The sequence below is a fragment of the Neomonachus schauinslandi genome, chromosome 7 (genome assembly GCF_002201575.2).
Source record: "Neomonachus schauinslandi chromosome 7, ASM220157v2, whole genome shotgun sequence".
Taxonomy (NCBI): Eukaryota; Metazoa; Chordata; class Mammalia; order Carnivora; family Phocidae; genus Neomonachus; species Neomonachus schauinslandi.
In genome coordinates this window covers 65,018,384-65,038,429 of record NC_058409.1, presented here as the reverse complement: position 1 = coordinate 65,038,429, position 20,046 = coordinate 65,018,384, and the positions used below count along the sequence as shown (strand labels likewise).

The following is a 20,046-nucleotide window of genomic DNA, read 5'->3' as shown; positions in this document are numbered from 1 at the left end:
CCCCTTATGACTAAAAAGAATTCAGAGATCGTAGCTGTTAAATTTTCTAACTTTTTCTCTTTTCTTATGCCCCTATGTCAGTTTCTTTATAAGACTTATAAATTACCTTAAATGGGCTCAGAAAATAATCCTGGAGAAATATGTTCAGTGTAGATACAACCTCTGAACAGTTTCTACATACAGATGTTTTTAAACTAAATCTGATATTTTTTAAAGTAAACTGAATAAAAGAGATTTATTGATTTCCTCAAATGACTCTATTTTAAAAAGAAATGAATATTACTCCTTACTTTCTCCTGCTTTCTAGTATTTTAGGCAGTTCTTAGAATTTAAGCTAGAATTTCAGGGGAATTTTTACTGTAGTGTTCCTCCAAGGTGATATCCAGAATACCAGTAAATAAAAGGCTAATTACAGTTCTAAACTTGAGAGTAACAACCTACTAACTTACTCTTTAAGTGTAAGGAACTAGATAATTTAGAAAGACAAATAAACTGCTTCAGGAAGTAACTTTGTGATGAATTCTGAACCATGAATCAAAGAACAGAGTAATCCAGTCATATACTTTTTATTTTGTCATTTGCACAAACAGAACTTCCAGTATCTTTAGTTGTTTGTATGTATACAAAGCAAGTATATGTTATTAGGAAATTAAAATACTATCAGAGTTATCCATGTTCGTCAATGAATGTCTGGAACCTTCTTTTAAATCAAGTGAATAAAAAGTTCAAAAAAATCACAAAACTGTTGATTTAAATCTAAAATAAATCCACAAATACCTCATAATGATGATTATTATGCCTTTTTCCCCCTCAGTGTCATTTCTTTAACAGCTAACTGCCTCCCCTAAACTTGGTTTCAATAAATAAAATTAGGGCGTATCATAGTAATATATTAGCACATAGTAGTACATTTCAGAATTGAATTATAAGGTATATTGATGCATCCTGTGGATGCCTACTTAAAGGTTCACCATGCACATAAGTTAAATCATTCTTTCATTAATCTTAAAATCACCAAGGGGAAAAGTTTTCTTCAGAGAGCTGGAATTACTGGTGATTGAAGAGACTGAAAAAGGAAACCAGAAGGAAAAAAATGTACTTTTGTGAGTTTCCAAATCAAAGAAAGAAGTAGCTAGAGTGCTCAGATGTATGTTTAACAGCTATGACATCAGGCCATTCATTTCTCTTCTATTCCTAGCAATTTAAAAACAATTCACAAATGGTCTCCCCACTATATGGTTGAATCATAGAGATAGCGTGCCACACACTTGCTATGCATCCCATACATGTGGGATATTTTATATTTGTATTGAACAGATCTATTCCTTTACTACCAGAGAAGTATTGTCTCAAATGCCATCAAACTCATTCATTAGCTTTCCTTTGATAGGGAATCCAAAAAGTTTCACAAGGAAAATGGTAACGATTTCTTCCATGTACCTGAGGGCTTCAAGATGTTTTGTTGTTTCAGTTCTAATTTGAATATCTCATATCATTTCCATTTCCATTTATCATTTAGAAAAATCCCGATGCTTGTATTTATTGTATCTCAATCATTTTGTGTAGAAAGTTGGCATTGAATGGCACCTTTCACCTCTGCAAACGCATGCACACTCCATTCTGCTACAAGTCACCTTTTGCTTTGCAAACGCACAAACTGTGTGACATTGTATTACTGAGAAACCAACCCTAAAAATATTAACATTATAAATAGACCACATAAACCAAGAAGTTTCTTCCAAACTGTAGATTAAAGAACAATGTTGCTAATTTTTTCAAAAGCTATGTCTTTTGCAGTCTAGACTTCCTCTAACATTGTAATTTATTCATTTAAAATAAGTTCCTTCAAAAATTATTATGATGAAAGTATTTTTAAAGTTTACATCCTCACATACTCTTATTGGAGACAGTATGGCAACTCCCCCTCCCCACCCCCCAGAATAAAAGCTTTGGTTTAAAAAGCAAAATAACATAATTAAATTGAAATAAATGAACTTCCATAATATGGAATATATATTTGCATTTCTTTTGAAATATGTTGAACCACTAATAGGAATAAGAGAACCACTCTAAATGTTTGGAAATTGGACTTTTAATTTTAAGTTGGAACAGTTTAGCTTAAGAAATCACTAACATTTAAATAACATTTCAACAAACGCAACTGTTTGGAAACTACAACGGAGACAGCCTCCTGCCTTCTGTCTTGCGAGGATTGATTTGGAAGGCCCTGAGGGAGAAAATATTGGAGTTAGGAGGTAAAACTGAAGCCATCATGGAAAGGAAGAAGTTACACTCTTCCTGTTATGACAGGAAACGTAGACAAATGTGCTTCCTGAGCATTTGCTCAGCAGGGAATGAAGTAGTCTTTGACCTTTACCTTAGGTACATTTTGGCTTTGTTAAACTAGTAAACATGTTTTTGCCCCCAAAATATTAATCTGGTTTATTTGTTTCTTCTCAGATTCATTTTATGTATATGAGGTATAGAGAAACAGAGGTATTTATTTTATGACTGCATCCACAGATTGAATTTAGAACGTAAATCAGCCTTTTAACAAACCAAGCAGACCTGAATGGCGCATATAAAAAATTAAAAACATACTGCATTATAGCCTTCTCTTTTTTAAAATCCAGGACATTCTTAGGCTTAAAAATGGGCTACAATAAAATCTTTTAAATCCTGGTAAGTTTAATAATGTAGATCATCTTTCTTCCTTTTTGTCATGTAAACAGATATATCAGAAATCAGCTACCACAAGTTTTAAAACCTAGACCCTATGAGTTTGTGAGTAAACACTCAGGTTTATTCATATGCATTCAGTTACTTAACTGTAATCTAACTCATTATTCAATATTCTTCCTCAAGTAGTGTGCAGTGCACAAAATTTAAAGTTTTATTTTGGGGCTTGGGGTTGACCTTAGGTGAGGGGCTGGTAGAGTTCTAAATTCCATACTCTTCATCCCCTATTTTAATCCTTTTATTTTGTCCAGAATTTTAGGAACTACTGCTTGAAAACCCTTTGGAAATCCTGTTACACTGCAGCGAAACATGGCTCAATTTGCTTGAGGCTAACAAGGACAATAGTCCTCTTTGCAGCAGAACACACTGCTGTCTCATCCTCGCAAGTTATGCTGGAGGGTTACAAGCACATGGTAGCAGTCTGGTTAAAAGAGTCCCTCACTGCTTTTTAAAGAGCCTTTCATTTACGATGGCAGGCCCCGTCATTGTATAAAGGAGCGCTTGTCTAGAACACAAGTCTGCAGTGGTATTACTTCCTCCCACCGAGAGTAATCATCAAGCCTAAAGCTCGCAAGCCTTTCTAATGACAGACTGAATTAAACAAAATAAAATTGAAGAGGAATAGTTTAGAACAGTTGTACCATTACTTACTGTCAGGAACAAGCCAGGGGAAGAAAAAGAGCATTTAAGAGGGCATTTCCCTTTTTTTCAATTAGAGATTGTCGTTGCAGACTCTTGACTCCATCCCTAACCCATTAAACACATAGGAAGACTTCGTGGCTCTGGATTAGAGAGTGCATTGTATCTATGAGCTGTCCATCTTATCCCTCATTAGCCACTCTGTTTCCTTAACCAGGAGGAGAAATTATCTATGCTGGGGGTGAGGAGGAATGGATCTAAAATATTTTCATAGGATGAGGGTTATATTTATCATGACTCTAGTTGGACAAAAAAAAAAAAAAGATAAAACCTCAAAACTTTGAAAGAAGGCTTCCTTGGATACATTAGTCCCAAATACATTGTAAAACAAAGAAACTAATAATTACTTTATGAGTTAAAGAAATGAGTAAAAAGTTCTCCCCTCATTGAGCAGACTCATTGAGCAATTCAGTTAGGATTCAGCTGACAGTATTCTGGGTGGTGGAAAGAAGTGTTAGGGACACATAGATAAAATTATTGTTACTTCCCTTAGTAATGCATCGCAAGTTCTTTAGAGTTTAGGACTCAGTTATTCTCATAGATGTGAGCAGCTGCAGTTTCCAAAGGTCTTTTCTTTCATTTATTCGGAACTTTTTCCTGTAAGGTGCAAGGACTCCCACAGTTACTATGGCAGGAAAGTTCTTCTAAGGTAACTTTATGAACAGAGCTGGGATGAACAGAGCTGGGATAGGGGGTGAACGGAGCCGGCACACATGTGGTGTAGAGACTTACTATTAAATGCCCTTTCCGTTACACAGTAGTCAAACTAATCTCCCTGCCCTGTAGGAAATGATACAGGACTTGTCCTCTGTTTTTAGAACTTGATATTTACATTGCCTGTGTGTAAGTCGGAGTCCCACCTTTTTTATTCTGCCTGTAAACAGACCTGTATTTTTTACCAACCAAAATGTTTCTCATTTTGTGAAATTTAAATAAACATCCACAAATATAGAACTAGTGTGTGCCCACTAGGTCATGCATGTGGTTCTCACTGGCTTTAGTGGGAATGGCTGGAGGTCTTGAGGGCAGAATTGGCTACAGTGTCCACACAAAAGGAGCTTTGATTTATTGTCAGGATGTAGAAGCCAGCTTCTTCTCAATTTTTGTATTATTAATATTTTTTTACTTTAACCTAGAAAGCTATCCTTACATTAATTAATAGGATATGTACTACTCTGCTTGTACACATCAGAATTGCTGACAATCCTTAATGTACCTGTACGCTGCTCAGTGAACGGTTAGTTGATGGGATCCATGCTGTGCTGAACATCAGCCCCTGAAATGCATAGTTATCTGGAAGAGGGAACACTGACTAATGGAATGAAGAACGAATTTTGGGTGAAGAGGGTTCTGTTTCTAGTTCATCCAAGATTAGTTTTGTGACCTTGGATAAACGTCTTTGTTTACAGTATCATCTGAGAAATGGGGATGATGAACTGTGCCTTATCCTAACTTCAAAGAGACACTGTCAAATGTAGTGAGATAACTTATTATAAGGTCTTTGAACTCCTTAGAAAAAAGTCACCAAATGAAGTCTACACCTATCTAAAAACAATTTTAAGGAAGAGGATAATTTCATCAACAAACCCACACACAAAATTTAACCCAGTCAGATTTCCCTACTATTCAGTTTTACCAAATGCATATTTCCCCATAAATTAATATGACAAAAAAGGAAAATAACAATGTGAAATTTTCCTGTTTCAGTGGCAAATTTCCTATTAACATAGTTAGAGCATGCACAGAAATTTATTTTTAGCCATTCATTTTGGATTGCTCCATCCATCTATCCATTCATTCATTCAACAAATATTTAGTCAAGTATTGTTCTGGGACCTCAGGTTACAAGATTGGAAAAGAGATGTTCTAGGCTGTCAAGGAAAGTTCAAGGTCTAGCTGAGAGAGAAACTCGAGTATAGACATAATAATGGTAACACAAGTTGTCAGGTTCTAGGATAGCAATCTTTTACAGTATGTAACAAGAAATAACTGAGCCCAATGCATCAGAGGAAAAATACTACCTGCCTTGGTTAGTGTTTCACAGTCAACAAGTCACTTACACTTTTATTATGGCCCTAGGTTAGCTCTCAAGACTCTATAAGATGCTTCGTATAACCTTCATTTTATAGGGGAGAAAACTAGGATTCAGATAAGTTACAGTTTACCCAAGAGCACACAGCTTGTAAGTGGCAGACCTCAGACTTGATTTTCAATTCCCATGTTTTTGTTTCTATACCACACTGGTTCTTTAAAAATATTTTAATAAGATGAATTTTCTATTTTATCAACCTCTACAGTTATTTTTCTGTGCATTTTCAGCACTGTCCAAAATTTAATATTGTAACTCAAATTCTTTACAGTCTTTGTATCTCATCTAGCTACAAAAAGTAAGTGACCCTGTTTTATTTCTTGGAATATGGAAACTAGAGGTGATTATGATACTATATTTATGAGACTGAGTACCCAAAACTTCAGGCATTCTATAGAATTAAATTGCATAAATAGATTCTTGTTTTGAACCATATTACCATTCACTCAGATCTTCCCCTTGACCTAGAAGTCTGTGCTACCTAGACATAGATTCTGAACACCTAAAATCTGAAATAAATATTTTAAAGCTTACTCTAGTCCAGCTTCCTGTTTAATTCAGGAACACCTATACCTTCCTGGATAAGCAGCTCTACTTGAACATGTTCAGGAATGAACTGCTTTCTACTTTATGAGACTAGACTCCTTGGCAGTTCTCCTCACTAGATTTTCCCCAATTTTCAGCCTCTTTAAAAGATTTTCAGCAGGGGCACCTGGGTGGTTCAGCTGGTTGAGCGTCTGGCTCTTGGTTTCGGCTACTAGGTTGTGGGATCCAGCCCCCTGCGGCAGGCTGTGCGCTCAGCCAGGAATCTGCTGCAAGGATTCTCTCCCTCTGCACCACCCTACACACATATGGTTGCGTGCACGCTTTTTCTCTCTCTCTCTCTCAAATAAATAAATCATTTTTAAAAAATAAAAGATTTTCAGCAATGCTTTCTAGTTCTGATCTGTAGAATAAAACAGAGTAACTCATTTGCCTCTTCACATGGCCACAAGTCTTCAGATCTTGGAAAGTGTTCAGCATACCACTTTTAACTATATTTCTCTGGATTAAACATTCCAGATTCCCTCAGTGATTTCTAATGCAAAATGTTCTTAGATCCTACATCAACCTCTTTGCCATCCAATAGACACTCTGATTTTGTCAGTGTCATCTTAAAATGCAATCCTGAGAACTGAATACTGTGCCTAAGATTAATTAGTACTAACAAAAGATCATTAGAATTATTAATTTCTACTATGGAACACTATAACAAATCAGCCACTACATTAATTTTCCTCCAACCTGAGCTTATAGAATTGTATTTTTAATATATGAACGAAGACTTTAAAATTACCTGTTTCATCATGTTATTCGTGACCAGCTTTCTAGTCTGTAGCAGGAGCTATGGATAGAGACTCTACCAGATTTATGTTAATACACAGGTCTGATAAGCATCTTCATCTAAACCAATGACAGAAATATCTGAGACAGAAAAGTTACTGAACTCTGTGGCCCTTTACTAGAGACTTTCCCTTAAACTTAACACTGATCGATCAATTCATATTTAAATCATCTAAATTACTATGAGCCAGTCTCAATTCTATAATATTGAGATGAAGACTTTATCAAATACTTTGCCAAATACATATTCTTTGAAAATCTAAACTGGAAGGTTCAAGAAATTCTTGCTCAAAGAATGCAGTCATTTTGAACTCTTAGATCCTGCCCCTTTATCTTGTGACTATAAAATTAAATTTTTATCTTCACACTTTATCATCCTTCATGATGAGTCATCTAGGCAAGGAATAAAGACCACTTTTCTCTGAACTTTTTGAAATATCTTTTTCTTGAAATCTAAAACATATATACATATTGTATTTCTCTCCAGACATTCTCTAGCTTCTCTATTACAGAGTCCAAAATGGTATAATTACTTTCTCTCAAGATCCCTGTCACTAACATGTAAACTTTTTATTTATTTTTTTTTTGAAGATTGTATTTATTTATTTGACAGAGAGAGACACGGCGAGAGAGGAAACATAAGCAGGGGGCGTGGGAGAGGGAGAAGCAGGCTCCCTGCTCGCCAGGGAGTCTGCTTCGTCCTCTGACCCTATCCCCTCTCATGTGTGCTCTCTCTCTCTCATTCTCTCTCTCAAATAAATAAATAAAATCTTTAAAAAAAAAAAAAAAGTCAACATAATTGAAAACTGGTTTCTCCATCTAAAGCCTTAAGTATTCAAACCTTGAAATGGCTAATTTAAAAGTAAGCAAACAAAACAACAAAACCCTTACAGCAGATCCTGCTGAAATGATTGTTTAAAAATCTGAATGATGGGCGCCTGGGTGGCTCAGTCATTAAGCTTCTGCCTTCGGCTCAGGTCATGATCCCAGGGTCCTGGGATCGAGCCCCGCATCGGGCTCCCTGCTCAGTGGGGAGCCTGCTTCTCCCTCTCCTACTCCCCCTGCTTCTGTTCCCTCTCACGCTGTGTCTCTCTCTGTCAAATGAAGAAATAAATCTTTAAAAAAATAAATAAATAAATAAAAATAAATAAATAAAAATCTGAATGAGCTTAAGCTTTACAAAAGTTATCTTAGCTCAAAAGCTATAAAATCAAGATTATTTTATTTCTACAAAAAAAGGAGAAGGTCTTTGACTTCATGCCACCATTTTTTAGAACCTCATCTTTTTCATCAAATTTGGCCACAAACCAAACATTCAGACTTTAAAATAGACTATTTTCATTCCATAATCCACTGGTTCAGCAAATGTTCATTGAGTGTCCACTGGTCAGTCTGGATGAAACCACAGATGGGGTCTTTGGCGAACTTGAAAGCCAATAGGAGAGGCAGACTCATAAACAACCAACTCTATAATATTAGAATAAGTCTCACAGTAAAGGTTTGTAAAAAGTTTTAGAGGACGACAATGAGGGAGGAATGAGTTTTATCTGAATGTAACAATGAAAGCTTCGTAGAAGAAATTGGCATTTAAACTAATTTAAGCCTTGCAGCTTGATTGGGAGCCTGCCAGCAACCAGATGGAAAGGGGGAGGGGCATAATACCACAGTTAGCTTTCACTGAGTACAAGATAAGAAGTAACCAATATGGTAGGTTTCATTTCATATTCATCTTGATTGGGTTGACATCTACTGTTATTTTTCTTGTTCAGTCTAGAGAAAAGATTGGTCAGAAAACAAAAACTGAATTCACCTCTGACTCTAGATAAAAATACAATTTCAGGTCACTACACATGACTGAAAATATAACGCTATTAACTAAGTAAAACACTTTGCTTCAAATAAAGAAAATTGCTTTTAAGCCTTAATGAATTAAATGACTATTTTTTCTCCAGCCATGAGGAAGAGACATGAACAAGGGAGAGATATATATGCAATAGAAGCCCCAGCACCTAGCACAAATGTCTGACATGGAGAATGGTCAATAAATATTGCTTAGCATTTGGCATATAGAAAATGCTCAATAAAAATTGTTTGAATTATTTTTGTTTCTGTAAGCAGATTCACCAAATTTCTTTATAACTGAGTTGTATGGAGCTGTATTTAATGAACATGCCTTTTCTCAATTTCAAATTCTAATTTCAGTTCCTGATTCATACCTAGTAAGTTCTAAAGTAATTGTAAATATAAGATGTGTGATGCCTGCCCTTATGCTAGAATTTAAAACTTGAAGTTCCTATAAAACTCAATGCCAAAATCTCTTACTGCAACATCATCATTATATTTGGGGCTGTTTCAAGAAGTAAAGGAGGGGCGCCTGGGTGGCTCAATCATTAAGCGTCTGCCTTCGGCTCAGGTCATGATCCCAGGGTCCTGGGATCAAGCCCCGCATCGGGCTCCCTGCTCAGCTGGGAATCTGCTTCTCCCTCTCCCTCTCCCCCCTGCTTGTGTTCCCTCTTTCGCTGTGTCTCTCTCTGTCAAATAAATAAATAAAAATTTAAAAAAAAAAAGAAGCAAAGGAAAAAATAAAATAAAATGGTCAGTGTTTACAGAGTAATTTTGCTTTCCATGCATATATTACATATTAAGTTTCTTTAATTCTGAAAACTAAATGTCGAGTTACAGTGTCCACTAAACAATACTGGCTTTTTTCTCTTGTCAGTGCACCTTGATTGATATAAGCAGTGGAAAAGAGCATCTCTTTGCCTAACTACTATAAAAAGTTTTCTATCTCACCTAGGGTTAAAAATATGTTATTTAAATAGAAATGGACTTGTCCCCATTACAAATTATTGTCAAGTTATGAAAAATGTAATCATTACAATACATTATTATATTTAAGTATAAAAGCTCTGAACTGCAATCTTTGTCATTGAGTGGCATATTTTAAACGAAGAGTAATATCCCAGATCTCTTTAGAAAGCTTAATGCTTAAAAACAGTTTTATCTAACTATGCACAATGAGAGAAAAAGCATTATAAAATACATTTTGAATATGCTATGAAGAATATGAACATAATACAGAATTAAATTTAGAGCAATTAAGAGTAGAGTTTGAAGATATTTTCTTAAATGCTTTAAGAGAGTCAGCACCATTTCAGTTTGCAGTTTTAATGAAAAGAAGCTATATGCGCTGACTTTTTTGACAGGTATTATCAAATAAGTATGCATTATCCAGAAGCCTATTTGGTTACACAAAAGTTGAGGAGTACCTAAAAGTAAACACAAATAGTAGCTTTAATGATATTTCTGTGCTGAAATGTACTTTGATGGTGAATGTTGTAACGTGCTAAATTCTGAGGTTGAGTACAACAGAAACCATACTGTATTGAGACATTCCACCTACAGTTTGTGGTTATGAAAGTCTGATTAAAAGTGGTTTTAGATATATGAAAGTATTTGGGCCAGTGCCTTCTGTATTGAACCTACTCTTACACTGTTTCACTAAATAAAATACCAATGTGCAAGTACATCTAGGTAACTAAATTGCATCTAAAATAAATATTAAAAGACATTTTATATAAATCTATGTAATTATTATGATTCTTTATCCATTCCAAAGAGATGGTCTTTATTTAACTCATTATTAATACCAGTCATAACTCATCTGAATGAATTAAAGTTTCTAAAACAGTGTGATAATCAGATATGAAAATAAAACACTAGTTATATTTTATTAGAAGCATTTTAGAAACACGATCAATAATCGTAAAACAAAAGGTGAGATGCTGGCAATTATTACAAAGAAAGATTGTCCCAGGTTGAAATGTAAATAATGTATCTGAGTAGATATTGACTAGCTGATGTGATATGATAAATACCATATTTTCCAAAGAATGATCAGAGGCAATTCCATATTTCAGCTTTATCTTTTTTTTTTTTTAAGATTTTATTTATTTGACAGGGAGAGAGACAGCCAGAGAGAGAACACAAGCAGGGGGAGCGGGAGAGAGAGAAGCAGGCTTCCTGCAGAGCAGGGAGCCCAACGCAGGGCTAGATCCCAGAACCCCGGGATCATGACCTGAGCCGAAGGCAGACACTTAACCATCTGAGCCACCCAGGTGCCCCATCAGCTTTATCTTTGTATTAGGAATAATGAGATCCTCAAATAGCCTTAATCAGTAGACTCTTCAAAGCCACCAACATAGACATATTTTGTAAGTCATTTTTCTGTACATCAACCAAGTGAGGGATGGGTACTAGGTTTATTGAGCTTCAGTGTTAAGCACTGTGCTTAATATTGTACATTTGTTTACTTTGTGCAGTCCTCACAGCAACCCTAAGAGTAGGCATTCTCTCAGGGCGCCTGGGTGCCTCAGTCGTTAAGCATCTGCCCTCGGCTCAGGTCATGATCCCAGGGTCCTGGGATCAAGCCCCGCATCTGGCTCCCTGCTCAGCAGGAAGCCTGCTTCTCCCTCTCCCCCTTCCCCTGCTTGTGTTCCCTCTCTCACTGTATGTCTCTGTCAAATAAATAAAATCTTAAAAAAAAAAGTAGGCATTCTCTCTATTTTATAGATGAAAAATCAAACTCAGAGAAAAATCCAACTCAAAGAAGTTAAGGGAATTTCTCATGATTAACACATAGCAGGTTCAACATTCAAATCTGGGGTCCTCTTAATCCATTAATGCAAATGTGATAAAACAATATAATCATTAAGTACAGATTTATCTTTTTAAAATTCTACTCATGAGTTGATAAAAAAATTTTCACAGGAAAAGCTATCACATAATTTTAGATAACATATCAATTTGATATTTCTAAAAACTTCACATAACAGTTTTCCCTATTTCATTTTTATACTCTAGATCTTTACCTTGTGCCCAAACATGTCTGCTGTTCCAAGCACCGGGCATACAACAGTGAGCAAAATAAAAACGGCATATGGCCTTGTGGAACATGCACGGTAGAGGAAGAGATGGACATTAAACAAATGATCACACACAAAAATATACAAATTATGATAAATGTGATAAGTGCTATTAAGGAAAAATAAAGGGTAATAGGTAAAACAGTATTAACAAAGTGTGGAGGATTGAGGAGACCAGGAGGTCAGGTTTTCTGTCTGCTCACCCACAGTTCCTGTCAACACATTTATTTAGGTGTGTGGGATTCAAAGTTCACTCTGAGGTCTCTAGTTTGGGTGACTGAATTTATTGTGAGATAGCCAAGCCAGGAGGAGGAGCAGATTCAAGGATGAAGATAATGAGTTTAAGCTGTGGAGATTTAAGAGACTCCTAGGACGTTTAGATAGACATAGGACTGGAGGACACACTTTGGGTGTCCGGAGACAAAAAAAAAAAAGATTAGTGGGAATCTAGATTTGGGAATTACACACAAATACGTATTAGATAAACTGGGCTGGCCTCTGCAAGATGAGTTATATTTGAAGGTGAGAAAAAAATTTAAGTTGTCCCTTTAAAAATCAGCTAAATTAAGTTGGTCAGCATTTCCCAGAGTATATGCCTCAAAAAACCTAGCTTTGAAAAATGATAGTAAGTGCTCCTCTAAATAAATAAATTTAGAAACAAACATTTTGTCAGCAATAGGTTTGGGTGGAGGTTAAACAAAATTTAAAAGATTTTCCAGCCTTTAATATATCAACATGCCTCATTTCCCAAATGTACTGGGCCACTGAAATTTTTGTCCTAAAGAGTATTTTATAGAAATGATATTCCACGGAACACTTGCTGAGAAATGCTGGGCCATATAAAGGCTTACAGTTAACAATATCCATGGTTTTTGGTGGACAGACTAGAGTGTAATCAAGAGAGGAATGAAATTAGGAATAGTGAAATTTTTATTTGCATTTGGTACTGTTGCCAGGTAGGAAGTATTCAAAGTCAGAGCTGTTGTAGACAGCTCATCAGGAGAAAGGCAGTGTGAAGAGTGAGTTTTGAAGATTGGGGATGAATTGAGAAGGGAATGATTTCAGACAGGGAGATCATCTAGGACAGGAAACTGATAAGGATGGGAATGATAGAGCCGCCTGGGAAATAGACAAAGTGTGAAGCTGAGAAGCATTTCGAGGGAAGGAATTATGGGACTTGGTAATAGATTAGATTAAAAGAAGAAAAAGGCAAAGATAACCACACAGTTTCTGGCCTGCGAGAGGAAGATACACAAAAGATTGAAAACAGAACCCTAACGGTATTATGACTAAAGTACTTCCCAACTTTCTGCTGTATTTCTAGAAAATGTAATACAGCACTATCTGAAAGCACAGTTTTATCCCTTCAAGCGTTTTCAATTAAACATTTTTTTTAAACTTTTGAAGGCACACACAAAGAATTTCTGAACACACATCTAAAATGCTATGTTCATAATGTTGTGTCCAGTCCTCACATGGTCAAAAAAATGAGCTCCAAACTTAAAATTGGAAAAGATATTAACCATGCTGAAATTAATTTTCTCAAATCTTAAATTGCTCCAAAAAAACACCTTCATTAAAATGCTCTACATTAAATCTGGCATTTACAGTTTCACATTCAGCAACAAGCTAGAAATCACACTTTTCAAATCCTAAGCAGAAATTAGTTTTAGATTTATTTGCTTTCTTTTCAAATGTGTTAGTCCCCAAGGGCTCTGACAATGACACACTTTGTTTCACAAAGGAAAAGAAGTAGTACTGTTAAAAAAAAAAAACATGCGTTTTCTTTTCCTTTAAAAAAAAAAAAAAAAAACTGCCTGTTGTTTTTTTTTCCAGGTGACATTTACAAAGAGGAAATTTGGGTTGATGAAGAAAGCATACGAGCTGAGCGTGCTCTGTGACTGTGAGATCGCGCTGATCATCTTCAACAGCACCAACAAACTGTTCCAGTATGCGAGCACCGACATGGACAAGGTGCTGCTCAAGTACACGGAGTACAACGAGCCGCACGAGAGCCGGACAAACTCAGACATCGTGGAGGTGAGAGCGCATGCGTGGTTGGCGAACCCCAACCGGCAGAGCAGCGTGGTGGTTGGACTTCCCCCTTACACACACACGCACACACACACACATTTGGACCTCCCCCTTACACACACACACACATACACACCCCACTTCCTTTTCCTAAGGTGTTCCTATCCCCTCAGATAACCCCCTGGTTATCACCCCAACATTACTCCACCTTTTCTATTCCTGCAAAAAGCGAGTTAGAGCGATATGGTAATAGGGACAACGTATATCTGGTCCTTGCTAGAAATCTGGCACCAGTGTCAACGTATTGACCTCATCCTCCATGAGTCATCATTGCCCTCGGCTGTATCAGCAACGAGACTTGGGAATTGTGGCCAATACAGGGCTTTACTTACTTTTGATGATTTCTTTTAGGTATAGAGTAGTGTCGCGGCATTGTCAAAGAAAAAAAAATATTAAAAATGAACTCACCCCAGCCTTATACTTCAGTTTTTCACTTTGTCTCTTCTTTCTAATTCATTGTTCCTAATGCATTCTTACTGAAAGGGTAAAAGACAATTACTCTGCTAGAAATGTTTTTCCCCCAATTACATTGTTTAGTGTAGCATTGTTAATATACATGGAATCAGAAATCTGATGAAAATGAATTTCTAAATGTTAGCTTGGTGTTTTATCAAAGTTCGATTTAAAACATTTTATTGTGCCAGAAATAAATAAGCATCACATTAAAACTCAAAAATGCTTTTGATTCATTAGCGTAAGTAGCATTGCCATACAGTTTTTTTTTTTTTATTCTTTTTTTTTTATTCTTATGTTAATCCCCATACATTACATCATTAGTTTTAGGCCATACAGTTTTAAACACTTCCTGCACGTATCCTATTTAAATGTTATTGCCTTATAGTACCCTTCATAAATAGTGAATACTAAACTAAAAAAGATGTGCAATGAGGACTATCCCCATCTGTCTATTTCCCTCACCTGTCTAGCTCCTCATGGTTACCTAGATTATGATTATGATTGCTTTCCCAGAATTAAGAGAAAATTCATAAATGTTTCAAAACTATGTATTCAGAGTCAGTTTGCCAGAGTACAGGTTATTCTTGCCATTACCTTAGACTATTCCATATTATGAAAAAATGTAGCACTAATCCTTACCAAATTAATCAACCTCTCACTTTCATCTTCTTTTTACCTGTTATAATAGCCTAAAACTGATTCTCATTTCTTTGCCTTTATTTGGAAGTTTTTTTAAAGTATTGAGCTGGGGTACCTGGGTGGCTCAGTCAGTTAAGCATTCGACTCTTGATCTCAGTTCAGGTCTTGATCTCAGGATCGTTGAGCTCAAGCCCCATGTTGTGCTCCTTGCTGGGTATGGAGCCTACTTAATAAATAAATAAAATAAAATAATAAAAGTATTGAGCTGATCGGGGTTTTTTTTTTTTTTTGCCTAACAAGGCCAACCAAATAATTTCAGAAAACAAAAGTGAATAAGTAAACTTAATGTGGTATATGTTTAAAATACTTGCAGATCTGTATTACTGAACATCACTTCAGTTTTTCATTGGCATGATTTTAATTGTGTGCCTTGATTTTGAAATTTAAGGTCATTTATAAAACTTAACCTACTGTGTATTTCAGATGATATTTTATCCATGTATACATATAACTGTGAAAATGCATAAACAAACACGAATATGAACAGAACTGGTCGTCGTCAAATCTCATAGGTGCTTTTGTGTGTGTGTGTGTATGTGTGTGTGTATGTGAGTTTGTGTGCATGTGCACTCACACACATTTAACCTAAGTCTCAAACGCAAAACAGCTCTATACTCAAGACTCCATCTCATTACCAAAACCATTACAACAAACATTTCAGGGTAACAGTGTTGAGTTGGAATTTGTCATTAGACCTAAACTGCTCCAGTCCTTAACATGATGTGAAATGCTGTAGAACCATAGTAAAATAGTTGAAAAATGTGTTGACTTTTAAAATTTGCTTTCTTAAAGGTTAAAAATCTAGAAAATTCATTTTCTGAGAGCTTTAGTCAGGAATATACTGTGTGATTTAAAGGTGACTGAGAACTTCACATTCTCAAGACTTTCATATTCTTGGACAGATGGGTATCTGAGCCAGACTTCTTTAAAGGCCATGAGAAGAGCACTGGGTTGCAAGTCAGAGGGCTTGCATTTGAAACCTTGTCTTGCACATTCTTACTAAGTTAGCTACTTCTCTGGGCTGAAGTATCCTCATCTTAAAAATGAAGGAATTGAATTTGGAAGTCCTTTGCAACACAATTCTTTAAAAAGCAATACTTTTAAAAGAGAGTAAAGCAGCAGCTCCATTATCTTGCATTTGATATCAGTAAATGAAAGCTCTGAACCTCTCAAAGAGACAGTCTGGGGCTCCTAGACCAAACCTAGGGATGGCTTGATTCTTTGGATGAACATGTTCTAAGTCGGTCCTGCTCAACTACCTGAATCACACATTCTTCACCTATTTGGCTTTTCCACTTTAGTAATAACCGAGATAAATGAGGAAGAAGTAAAGCGGGATCCCTAAGCTTAATAAATTTATATCACCCCCACATAGAGTATTTTTCAAAGTGCAGCTTATTGAAATCACTATGCTTGAAATACTTGGTGGAGAAGAGGGAATCTGGATGGAAAACTGCATTTATAACAAGTTTCCCAAGTAATTCTTGCATACGCTAAGTTTGAAAACCTCTGCAGCACTGAGACATAAATTATATTGGGGGTGCCTGGGTGACTCAGTCGGTTAAGCATCGGACTCTTGATCTAGTCTCAGGTCATGATTTCAGGATTTTAAGATCGAGCCCTGCATCAGGCTCTGTGCTGGGCATGAAGCCTGCTTGATTCTCTCTCTCCCTCTCCCATTGCCCCTCCCCTCCTCTAAAAAAAAAAGACATAAATTGTGTTGGAAGTTAAGAACCTGGGATACATCAGGGATTTGAGGAATCCATCCTTAGAATGAATCTAACACAAAGTTGAGAGTTAAGGTAGTTTACTACTCCTGGGTAAAATTTTAAATCCTATTTATTTTAATTTAATGGAATACATTTAACTGAGTAAGTTTAATGAGGAGCATAATATGTTTCATGAAGGGTCGTTAGTTTTATATTTCCCATTTGGACCATTACCCCTCTCCCTTAACCCTCCAAAAACAGTTTACTCACAAGAAAAAAAGGTTGGCACAGAGAGAGAAATAATATGATTCCCAGCATTTAGACCAAAATACAAATTTCTGGGCCATACCAGAGTAGTGTTACAGGGTCATAGGAAATTGTGCAGCACGTGGGTGTTGAAAAAGATTCCTTCTTTTAGCAAAAAAGCTCTGCGTAATTATCATGTCTTTGCTTGATAATTAGCACTACTGTTACAATGGCACAAAGACAAAGACTTAATAGACAGACTGAGATAGGTTTTTTTTACTATTATATTATAATGCAGCTTGAATATCTGTTTAGATACAATATATAAATATGCCAGATTTAGTAAATGTGGTAAATTTTTAATCCATTGCTTAAAAAAAACAAAAACAGTTACTGTATTAAAAGCGCTTCCTTTGAAGAAAGTCCGTTTTATTTAACTATGTGACAAGTATCCTGGATATTTACTCAAAATGCTGGCTTATGAAGCTGTTGAAATTCAGTAGGGATTCTGATGATATTAAGAGAACTGTCCCCTTCGTCTCCTCCAGCTGGTCTTAGCTCCAGTCCTGGTTCCTTTCTGCCTTCCTACCCTCACAGTTGATGTTGGGCTCTATTCCTGGAAGAAGATGTGGTGTTGAGCACTTCAAGATGACCTGAAGAATGCAAGGCTCACAGGGCATGCTTACAGGCCATCCTTCTCTTAACAGTGACTTAGCAAGTGTCAGCTTACAGTCAGCACTGTACAAGGGATTCTGAAACAGCAAAAGACAGGTATTCTTGTTAAGGACGTAGAACATATATGAAAATCAGCTTGGGAACAGTTGGAGGGTAAAGGAGCAATAACCTCATTAATGTAATACAAGCTACTGAAAGGAAGACATAAGCTAAACAATTGAACAAAAGTCATTCAAACAGGTCATTGATCACCAGATCATTGCAGGGGGGCCTTGGCGTGACAGAAGTCCCAGACAGGTTACCTCCATATCCAACACATGTTTTCTAACCACAAAGCCCATATGTGAGTGTCGCTTAGCACCTGGCCAGGAAGGAAGCTGTCACCCCTCAGTGATTCAGTGATTCTGTTGAGCTGCTTATCCAGTCTGGACCAGTAGTCAAGTGACTAAGTGTGGAAGGGAATAGAACACAGGGCCCACTGCTGCTCCCTAGGAAATTAAAAAGATGGACATAACTCCTGCAGAAGAAATCTTTGAATATCAATTGTCTCAGTGAAGGATTACTTTTTTTAAGATGCACAAACAGGCAAGAAGTGTGTGTGTCTGTCTGTCTGTGAGAGAGAGAGAGAAAGAGATGATATTTACATGAAATTTTATTTTCTGTCATCTGAATCTTGTTTGGATTTAAAGAATTCTAAGAACAGTTGTTCCACCAAAATGTTTCCTTGCACAGTAATAATTAAGGCCTGAATTAAGGCCTGGAAAGACGTTGAAATAGCTTATAAATTTTGTTTCCCAATGCTCCTGGAGGTTATCAATAAGCTAACTACTTTTGCATAGTTTGGTGAAAATTGAGGAATGTAATTTTTGTTGAAAACCAAATGCAGCAAATAGTGGAAATGGACTTTTTTACAAACCCTGTATTATAAAATTTGGGAATAGATGTAAAATATGAAAATATGTTTATTTTACTTGAGCTTTCATTTTATCTAAACTAATTAAGTAGGTTCCAATTTTATACTTACAAAATATAGATACATAAGGGACACCTGAATGGCTCAGTTGAGCGTCTGATTCTCGGTCTCAGCTCAGGTCTTGATCTTGGGGTTGTGAGTTGGGGCCTCGCATTGAGCTCCATGCTGGGCATGGAGCCTACTTAAAAAAAATACATATATATATGTATATATATACATACATATATAGAGAGAGAGAGAAAATTATTTTTATGCATGCTTTATAGATATATATTGCATATGGGTACTTTTTTTTTTGCAATGAGGTAGCATGTGGCTCTTTCCATGGGCTTCTTTTTTTTTCATTTCAAGTTTTTATTTAAATTCCAGTTTGTTAACATATAGTATAATTTTAGTTTCAGGAGTAGAATTTAGTGATTCATCACTTATATATAACATCTGGTGCTCATCATAATAGGTGCCCTTCTTAACACCCATCATGGGTACTTAAGAGTAAAAGCACTTTCACTTATCTGTCTGGTTATTTGTTGTATTTTTATTTCTTTATGCATTCACTGAACAAAGATTGGTTGAATTCCTACCATGTTGTATGTGCCTTGGAATGCCTAGAGATACAAACATAAACAAGGCCCTCAAGGACTCTTGGTCCTTAAGATTGTTCACAAGGCCATGCATGATCTGGCCCCTGTTTTTATCTTCCTCTCCAGCCTCCCCCTTTGCTATTTCCCTCCCCCCACCACTGCCATCCTATATTTGAGCCACCAAAACATGTTTATTTTCCTCAGCTTCTCCAAACCTGATTTGTTTTGTCTTTAACACTCCTTACTAGGCCTTTGCTTGGCTTTTATTTATCCTTTATTCAAGGCAGATCCCAATTTATACTTTTGGAAAGCCATCCTTGAACTGTCCTGTTTACCTCATGGTAGTGTTTTTTCTATATTAGAGTTAGAACTGTATTTTCTCCATCAAAGCACCATGTTATCCAGTTGCCTGTTTCACAGTAGATTTTAACCTCCTGGAGGGAAGGGACTATGCACATTTTGTTTACCAATGTATCTCCAGAACTTCATGTGAGGCCTAGAGAATATTAGGCCCTCAGAATATATTTGTAGAATAAATAAACAGGAGCAGATATAACAGGTTATGTCTGAGTAACTATCATATAGCATGATGTTACAAACAAAGTATGAAAAATGCTTTTATAGCTCCAAAGAAATTCATTAAAATTTGGCAACTTTTATCAAAGCACAATCAAGAAACTAAATCCAGATCTATGCTAATACAGTAACCACTAGCTAATATATGACCATTACATTTAAATGAATTAAAATTAGATAAGATGGGGGCACCTGGGTGGCT

General features: G+C 36.2%; 1 protein-coding gene across 19 annotated transcripts in view; it reads left to right on the top strand.

The window, feature by feature from the left end:
* MEF2C (myocyte enhancer factor 2C) overlaps positions 1 to 20,046 on the top strand; it is a 151,810-nt gene that overhangs the window by 60,503 nt on the left and 71,261 nt on the right. For 18 of the 19 annotated variants that reach the window (XM_044917003.1, XM_044917002.1, XM_044917005.1 and 15 more), the window contains one exon: positions 13,672 to 13,875. The exons of the other annotated variant lie outside the window; for it this stretch is intronic. In XM_044917003.1, the coding sequence (XP_044772938.1) occupies positions 13,672 to 13,875 (204 nt within the window). The remainder of the gene's footprint in view (positions 1 to 13,671; positions 13,876 to 20,046) is intronic. 19 annotated transcript variants of the gene reach the window in all.